Consider the following 9,940-nt stretch of genomic DNA (forward strand, 5'->3'; position numbering starts at 1 on the left):
TTAGCCACCTCATCTTGGCTAGTGACGTAGAAAGCTGTGGAGATTTTAAACAGCTCCCCGGGAGACTGAAAGCAAGACACCTTTAGAAACCTGTATCTCACTCACAACAGGAGGATAGTTTTTTTCCAAGTTTGTATGCGTGTGGAAGAACCAGAGACACAAAATCATAATATGGGCACTTTAAGATAAAGTTAAGCTTACAAAGTACACAACAAAGTCACTGCTCCATCCATTACACACACACACACACACACACACACACACACACACACACACACACACACACACACACACACACACACACACACACACACACACACACACACACACACACACACACACACACACACACACACACACACACACACACACACACACACACACACACACACACACACAAAATAACTGCAACCACACAGAAGAGCAAGCAGTGAAAGAATCACAGCAAACACCTTACTTGATCCAACCAATCGAGGATTAAGCAGACGTCAGTCCAGCCAATCCAGCCTCTCATCTTATTATGGCTTAGAGGCTGGTGGAGTCCGCCTCTGGTCAAAATCAATCCCACTCCCTCTCTCCGTTTTTACTTCTAATGCCCTCTCTTTCTCCTTCATGAAAAAGAGGTGATGGATGGCTCCTTTTATTTCTCAACATGTCTGTAACCTTTCACTGCTGATATTGGGTTTGTTAGTCATTGTTCTTGCAGGTTAGGGGTCTAAATTTTACTTGTAATTTATAAAAAAAAATAAAGTAAAAGTAAGTGTTGATGCTCTGTTTTTCTAAGATGATCAAACCCATTTCCATCATGTTCTACATTTTCTTATATTTTTTACATAATCTTTTTTAAATGATTGTGAGAGAATAAATGACACTGTCAGATCATATTTTAATATAAATAATATATATAAAGGAAGCCCACATCCTGTTTAGCAGTGTGCTTTGAGCAGCATAGCATGTAGAATCATAATGCTTATTTGGAAATGTGGAGACCAGAGGGAATGAGAGAGGAGATTATAAGGCTCCTGAGCTAGCCAGCTGCCACTGGAGCTGTGTGGCCAACACTACAACCTGTCTCGCTGGCTTTTCATTTCTCTGCCTCTTTCATGGTCACCCTCATTAAACAGCAATGATAGCAAATGTTTCAATGCCCAGGCACAGTCAGCAGTCAGGAGAACTGGCAAAGCTTCCGCAGTTATCAGTGATGCTCAAAGCAGAGCTAAGAAATCTGCTCCCAATGTGTCCAATGATGCACGCTAAGAGACAGTGGCTGGTATATTTATTCAGATGTGTGAAAATTACATAAAAACTCAACAGCTGAAACTAACATGTAACACTACATTGTTTATTTACATTACTATAATTACTGGGCTTCAGAGATATGGGGGTTTAAACTACCTTATTGAGAACTGATGCCATCTTTAAGCCTCAGAGACAGAATAATAATAGACTGTAATTATGTTATTATTTCATTTAGCTACATAAAAAAAAGACAGTCTACAGCCATGCAGGCAGCTTTGTGAAGCTGTACTTGCTTGCAATGACAATACAAACATTTTCATTTGTAGCATGAATACCATTTAGCATGTTCACCATCTTAGTTTGAGCATGTTAGCATACTAAGATTTGCTAATAAGCACTAACCACAAAGGACAGGTGATGTTAATGGGAAAGACATTAGTTTTGCAGGTCTGGGGTCAATTCATCCTGAGGGGACCACAAATGTGTGTTTCAAGGTTCATGACAATCCATCCAATAGTTTTGAGATATTTCAATAAAACTACAAATACCAGCGTCGTAAATGGCAGGCATGTTTACTGAAAAATGTAAATAAATTATTGTGTTATTTGTACATGTATTCAGCCTACTGTGTCAATATGCAAAGCCCTGCCCTCACACACTAAACTATAATTTCCCATATTGATTGGCCAAGGCTACAGACTAAACAAAGACTAGTCGAGATACTCTTTTAAATCATGAAAATCACTTTTATTTTTGAAGTCGTCAAATATGTACACTCAAGAGCAGGATGGCCTTCAAAAGTTGTACAAGGGATTTTTGCTGAAAAAGTGCGTGCAACCTATCACTTCCTGTGTTTTGTCTGTCCTCTCAAGACTGGAAAAAAACAGCAAACCAAAGTTACTCTTTGACATTTAATTTGCACTGAATGAATTCACAGAATTACTTGGAAGTAATGGTACATACATATCTCCTGGAACTGATAGTAAATGAGTATGTTGCAGATTCCGCCTCGTGTGGTTTTTCAAACTAAAGACTGACATGAACACCTGCAGCCACAACATCCTGGTTCAAAGGACCACTACACTAATTGGCTCAGCAGACTGGGAACTACACTCAACGCAGCAGCATACAACAAAAAAAACCTTTTAATGCTTTTAATGCATTTCTAAAATCTCTCTGTAACATACATGTTTGATAAGGCCAAAAACAGCAACAAAACTGATATACTTTTTGTATGAAAAGAGCTTCTCTTTTTTTACCCAATTAGGTGATATCTTTATTTTTTTATCAGATCTTTATTTAGGTTGCACATGATAAAAAATCTAACAGGCAATCAAGACATCACAAAACCTTCCACCGACTCTTTCTCCAGCTGGGGATTATATGTGCAAGTTCACAGTCCATGTGCATATGTGTGCAAGTGTATGTGTGTACAATTATGTGCAGAGTCTTGTGGCTGTTTCAAAATCTGTAACCACAGCTTACACCAGCAAAGAATGTACAGTAGCACAGCCACGGGCTGTATTTGTTATGATAAAAAGAGTTCAATCTAATTTCAAATTAGAGTGAAGTTAGATGTCGTATCCAAATGAAAAGCAGCCTGTTATCATTCCTGCATCACCGACACACTGTTAGCACTGCCACAGTGACCTAGGACTGTTTGTACTGGAGGAAAACAATGATTATCTCCGAATAGGCGGGAACCATCCGTAGAAATTTTAATTAAAAGACTGGCAGAGTTTCATCTCAGTGTGACAACTTCATTATTTCGCAATGATAAAACAGGCTCCTAGCAGAACAAATTCAGCTCGAACAGAGCGAGTACCACTGGCAGTTTAAATGGCCAGGCCCAGTTAATCGTTTTCCTGACCTTGGCATTTTGATTTCCAGCTGAAGTAGTGAGTTGAGGCTGAAATTAGAGTAATTATTCAAACGTGGCATCACTGAGCTTTGTGCTGGGTTTGACTCTGAGCCTATGAAGGAAACCCCTGCACATATTTTCAGTGTGTTGCCTCGTTACGATGAGAATAAATCTACAGTGGTTCAACTGTGTGTGTCCAACTGTCACATGCGTTTAGAGCACTGTGTAATTTATCGTTTTCACTACATCAAGCATATTTCCCCATAAATCTACACTTCTATTTTCCAATTTGTACATATCATAAATATTCTTCACTGCCCCTACCTTCATCTGCATCATTCCTGGACGATGCCTCTAGAAGTGCCACGCTGGCGGCAAAAGACACATGCCTCTTGGACTCTGCTTGATGGAGGTTGTTGGCATTGCGTCCCTTCTTGTCGGCCTTTCGCTTCTTGTTTTGCATCTCCTTCTCGTACACAGCCCATCTTTTCAGCTGCTGGGTACGCCTCTTCTGGGCGGCCCGCAGCCTTTCCAGACTGGGTACCTTGTCCAGCTGCTGCAGCTCCTGGATCAGCTCCAGATGGTTGGCCATGGCACTGGGAGGAGGGACGGCAGTAGTGGATGGATTGCGGAGGGGTGAAGTTAGGGGAGAAAGTATGATTCTAGCGAGGGCTGCACCTTCGACTGTGGCCTCCTCCCATCATCATCATTATTCTCATTCAGCAGTAAATGTCCTGAGTGAGGGGACAGAGAGAAAGAGAGAGAGAGGACTGTTCATAAAAAGGTTTCAGCCACACATTTTTAATACCTGAAACTAGTACATCAGCAAATAAAATGTGGAAGTAGTTTGATGCAGGGTAACGTTTCTTGTAAATCTTTAAAAAAAAAAGATACACTGAGGAAACACTGATATTCAAAAGTGAGCATTAGTCTAATGCACCACACCAAAGTGCACAGAGATGCATTTGTGTGACCTAGTTCCTATATAGAAGCTCAAGTTCAAAGAACCATGCATCCAAGCACTGACTTCAATTCTAAATAACCGTTTTCTTGTCACACGTTCCCATTCTCTGTCAGATGTAAATACAATCATACTTCTGTTCTACCAACCACTGTCTGGTGAACACGCCGGTGAAACTGAAAATGAAAGCAATATTTCATTTACTTAATTGTTCCATTTTCTTCCATTTACCTGGATGATATACACTCCATCAAGATGATGCCTTTAAGGGGTTCAGGAAATGGGACAAATGTATCTCTATGAGAATGAAAATCAAATTTTCCATTTACTTTTTGAGCTGTTATATACCTCTCTACCATCCTCGATCAAGGTTAACCACTTCCTGGATGCTACTTGTAGACGCCAGTATGATGAGAAACTGATGAAGAGAAAAGTACTAGAACAGTGAGTTAAAGTGGGTATTTTTCATGTCATCATTACCTTGATGTAGCCTGGCAGCCTTTGAACATGTTTTCTCTCTGACAATTAAAAATGTTGCTTGTCAGTGAAACAACAAAAAACAGCTTTAGATTTGTATTTTCTTTTAGAGATCTACCAAGAACGGACCACACTGTATGTATGGATCTCTTTACAAATGATGGAGGGGAAAAAACAACTTCTATCAACATAACAGGTCAAAAACAGAACCATAAATGTTTAAAATTAACCTTAACCGAGTTTAAAAAAAAATAAAAATTAGTAGGTAGAAAATCCACGGTGACTGAGCACTTCCGTTGAACCACACTCCTTAACAATGTACAGACATCGTATTACTGCAGTCAGAAAACGCTCAAACACACATACCAAAATAAAGCTTTAAAAACTAAACTATGCATGTTTTATGCATCAAATATGTTTTTTACTTACTCTTTCATAAATGCTAATAGATATTTCCCTCATGTCTGCAGCTCTTGCTTCATGAAAAGCTACACAACGCAATGTGCATCTAGTCAGCATGCCACGGACATTATATTAGATTTCCTTGGCAGCTCTACATCCTCTACCTAACTGCTAAAACGTGGACAGGAAACAAGCAGCATCACTTCCTACAGCAGTATTGCTTTCAGTCCTCCGTTTACCAGCTAAGCATGTTTGTGTGTGTTTCTGTGTGTAAGTGAACATTAGTTAATAACTCAAAAAGGCACCCAAACACACAATTGAGACTGTCTATTTTAAGACCTTTCCAAATTCTGGTCATTATATAAATATTTAAAAGATCTATCATCAACATAGCTTGCTTGACACTGGATGTCAATAGACTTAACATACATTTCTGTTCTTAATTTTAATAGATGTTATTCACACATTTGTCAGCTTTTTGTGTGTATTTGACGTCATTGTGTTCATCCAAAGTGGCAACCAGATTACCTTATTGGTAATGTTATTTGGAATCTATGTATTTGTTAACATAATTCACTAATCTAAATAAAGTTTTTTTTATTACAGTAAGTTTATTTTGAATGTAAATCACAGTGTCTCAGTACACTGACTTGCAGTAGGAGAAGATAAAAATTTACATTTATAAAAACAACAATTCAATTTGAATGCTTATTCACAGAAAATGCTGTAAATAAGGAACAACCAGAACACAATTACAGTGTAAAACTCCTTGGACTATGTTGCTCCAATGTAACATTCAAAGTACAGTAAACAGTACAATGTTTTAAAGGAGCAAAACAAGCATTAATATATGGTCATCATACCCAAGGTAATAATAATAACAATTCTTCTCAAATGTCTTGCATGTACTCTAAAGCACTGCTAGTTATCCCCAGAATAGTGTGATATTATCAATTGAGGTCATGAATATTGAAAAATTGTTTGTTTGTCATCTGTTCCTGACACAATGTTCCTACTGATCCACGCACATCCATTCAAGTAATGACATGGAACAACTGCCAGTGCTAAAACAGGAAATACACCATGCTGGGTCAAAAGCAGTTTGGATGATAAGTAAAATAAAGATAAAAGGTAATGAGCAACACCACGTACAGCTCATGTCTTTCATTTTTAATAAACTGCAATTCTAATTGTTTTGCACATATTATAATTGCACCTATAAATGTTTGCTTAGTTGTAAAGTTGTTATTGCCTTAGTTATTCTGTGAAATTGAGGTTTACTACTACGCTGAACTGCAGCCAAAAAGTCAGCCACCCTTCTTTGGTGTATAGGAGCTGAGTTCAGTGTAGAAAGCGATGAAATAATAAATGTTTCACAGAATCAACACACACACACACACACACACACACACACACACACACACACACACACACACACACACACACACACACACACACACACACACACACACACACACACACACACACACACACACACACACACACACACACACACACACACACACACACACACACACACACACACACACACTTTGCTCCAGAGTTTCAAAATAAAAAAACAGACATGGTCATAGAAAAAAGGTTTTTCATGGTTGAAAAAAGGACACCAAACAACAACTCAAACAAAGAGAAATAGATTGTGTAAGTATCCAAGGTGCCTGGGTGCAGGAATACCCTAGGTGTCCTCTAGTCTACAGTAAACATTGTGGGGATGTTAGAGAATAACTGTACAACAACTAGGGCCGCGCAATATGAGGAAAATATTCGATAACATTGCTGAATATTGCGATAACAATGCATTCCAACGTTCTTTTATTGAAAAAATTCAACTGAACATAAAAGGCATCAATAAGTGCAGTTTTCTACTGATACTATCAACTAACTCAAAAGTGCAATAATGCAGTAGTTTAGGACGCAAGTTGACATCGCGATGATAAGTAATCTATATTGTGCAGCCCTATTCACAACACCAATCCAAATACATCACAATTTCCTCTGGGATGATTCAAGTTTTAACCAATATCACAATAAGAGCCAAACACAGTGGAACTGATCCAGAAAAAGCCAATGAGCAAACTGGGTCAATGAACAACTATGACCCTTAACCGCTGACCTTTATAAAACATTTTATGAAATGCTATATTTTATAACATGCTGAGTTTTACAAGGTAAAAGTTTCCTCTGATGCTCTGTGAATGTTTTCATGCATGCCGTTGAGTGTATCTCTCTTTCTTTCTCTCTCTCTCTCTCTCTCTCTCTGTCTCTGTGTCTCTGTGTCTCTGTGTCTCTGTGTGAGATGTGAGTGCAGTGGGCAAAGTGAATTAACTTCATACAGGATGTGTGACAAACAAGGCACGTCCAGTGTTTTCTTTAGTTGTCTTTGATGGTCAATGGCATTAGTGACGAATATGAAACCCAGGAGCTACTGTTGATCAAATCAGGGGAATCAGAGCAGAGGTAATGATATCACACACACACACACACACACACACACACACACACACACACACACACACACACTTCAAAATCCTACTTTTACAGTTTCAGTTGGATTTACTCACTAATGTCTCTCTAACGGTCTCCACAGACTTTTAGGCGGTTGTAATCCTGTTGAACATGTTGATTGTAGGTTGCCTTCATACAGTGTTAATGGTATTAATAGTGTTAATAGTAATAAACTTTACAAGCAGCACTAGTAGACTTTATGGATCTTGTTGTAGATAAAAAAAATTTAAGCAAAAATTACAAATTTAATGATTTGACGTTCTCAAAAGTAAGAATTGACAGTTTTTTTACCTTACAATATAGCAAATCTAATATTTGTACGGATTTTTGACTGTGGGTCTGCTGAAATAAGACTAAACGTCACGTTGTGGATATTGTGTTAGGCACATTTTCATCGTCTTCTGATTTTTTATAACCCAAATAACTAATTTAAAAAAAGAATCAATATTTAAATAATTGTTACTAAGTTGCAGCCAAAGATGTCAATAAGTCTCTGAGAATCATCTCAATGAAAATGAGATTTGATCTAGGAATTTACATAGCATTTTTGTTGGATTATCATGATTTTGGATAACCAAACTTTTTTTGTGAAAGCACCCTTCATTGTGTTTCCCAAATTCTGAAACCAAACCTACGCCCTTGATAATATTATTTTCATGTACCTAGAGCCGTATCAGTCCATTGTTTGACATCCTTGTTATTTCAACACTCTGATTAAGTACTTGATTATTGCCCACTCATGGAAAATAAAAACAACTGGGTGGAGAGAATGCTGGCAAGCTAGCATGATTTTTTCCAAAAATACCACCGATTTTTAGACGATAAGCATTTTCCTACCCTTTCGTGAGCACCCAAACAGCCAGAAACCACATGAGTGAAAGGGACACGACAAGCTGTTGAGAAACATCGCTGTCTTGGTAGGAAACCAGTGCCTGAACAAGCAGGCAGCGGTTTGACTGCTCATCACATGTTGCCAGCTTTAGCTTTTCTCATTTAGTGGGGGGATATTTACAAAGAAGTTTCCATTTGACATATCAACTGACAAGTCTCACAGTTAAGACAAATTCTGAAATGTAAGACCCCCTCATGCTGATCTGTAGTCTTGTTTCTATAACATTTACAATCGCATTTTTGAAACAGCTGAAGATAGAAGAGAATATCTCATTTGCTGCCCCAAAGGGAGATTAGCTTGCACATTAGGAGTTTCAGCAGTGCATGAAAAACAGACAGGAGGCAAACTGTTTGAAGATATGTAAAACTCGGGGAGCTGTGGGCAACTGTAAGCCCTCTGGTGATATCACAGCCGGTCCCCGGGGCCAATGCAGCAAATCACAGATTGACCTCAATCAGCTCCCAGGCTGCAGATAAGAATGTTACACTGCACTCACACTGTGTTTCACATTTTTAAGGAAAAGGAACCGCCAAACCTTTATACCAATTATTTGAAAAATAAGGCCAGACGAAGCACAGCAAGCAGTGCCCAAAGTATGCCCAAAGTACACAGAGTAACAATGACTGACAATTTTACCAGTTTTGTCTTTGTTTTCATTCAGGTTGTTGTTTTTTATTAATTGCCAGCTGCCGAACGCATCACAAAGGCCCCTCTTTTGTTGTGATTTAAGATCACAAATATGCAAACCACACCACTCACACTCCTAAATTAGATATAAGTGGTCTTGACTTAAGAAAATGTTTTTTCTTTGCCTAAAAAGACAACAGTCGTATTTCAGAAGAATTTATCCTCCAGCCTCAAACCATAGTTGACACACTTAAAAAACATATTTAAAAACTGTATCTACTGCCAGACCAGACATTAATAAAACTATATATTATGAAAGCAATATAAGGAGACCTAACTATTCTAACCCTATAAAAAACAGCCCAGTGTCCAAGGTAAACATCTTGATAAGGAATTGTTACAATCTTGGAGCCATTTACTGTATCTCACTGGGCCAACTGCACTGAGAAGCTGAGAACATTGTAGTTTAAACGTTTCAAGTGTCATGGCCGCCTGACGGTTCAGTACAAAGGCTCTGTCACTGAGCATCAGGTCCATTATCTCCTTTTCATCACTGACAACTTTAACACAGCTGTGAGTATTCATGTGTTTCCACATTTATGAAAACCAAATGTCCTCTCAAGGACAGAAACCAAACTCAAGCTATGGACATTTTAAAAGTCCTGGCTTGATAAAAACAAGTTGTTTGATTAGAATTAGAGGTACATTTAAGTTTAATGAAATTGTGTTAAAAAAGAAATAAATCAGGAAATGAGTGCCTTTCAATGAAGGCCTAAAAATTATAGCTATCAACGCTGTATGAAGGCAACCTACAATCAACAGGATCACGACAGCTTGAAAGTCAGTGGAGACCGTTAGAGAGACATTAGTGAGTAAATCCAACTGAAACTGTAAAAGTTGGGGACAAAAGTAGGATTTTGAAGTGTGTGTGTGTGTGTGTGTGTGTGTGTGTGTG

General features: G+C 38.4%; 1 protein-coding gene across 3 annotated transcripts in view; it reads right to left on the reverse strand.

Annotated features, from left to right (window-relative positions):
• The window catches only part of ppp1r16b (protein phosphatase 1, regulatory subunit 16B), a 79,786-nt gene that overhangs the window by 47,988 nt on the left and 21,858 nt on the right, over positions 1 to 9,940 (reverse strand). For 2 of the 3 annotated variants that reach the window (XM_032514866.1, XM_032514867.1), the window contains exon 2: positions 3,425 to 3,834. In XM_032514866.1, the coding sequence (XP_032370757.1) occupies positions 3,425 to 3,692 (268 nt within the window). In that variant the 5' untranslated portion in view covers positions 3,693 to 3,834. Of the gene's footprint in view, positions 1 to 3,424; positions 3,835 to 4,967; positions 4,990 to 9,940 lie in introns of those variants that run through there. The other variant, XM_032514868.1, reaches the window with a different exon arrangement.

This window comes from Etheostoma spectabile, chromosome 4, assembly GCF_008692095.1.
Source record: "Etheostoma spectabile isolate EspeVRDwgs_2016 chromosome 4, UIUC_Espe_1.0, whole genome shotgun sequence".
Lineage (NCBI taxonomy): Eukaryota > Metazoa > Chordata > Actinopteri > Perciformes > Percidae > Etheostoma > Etheostoma spectabile.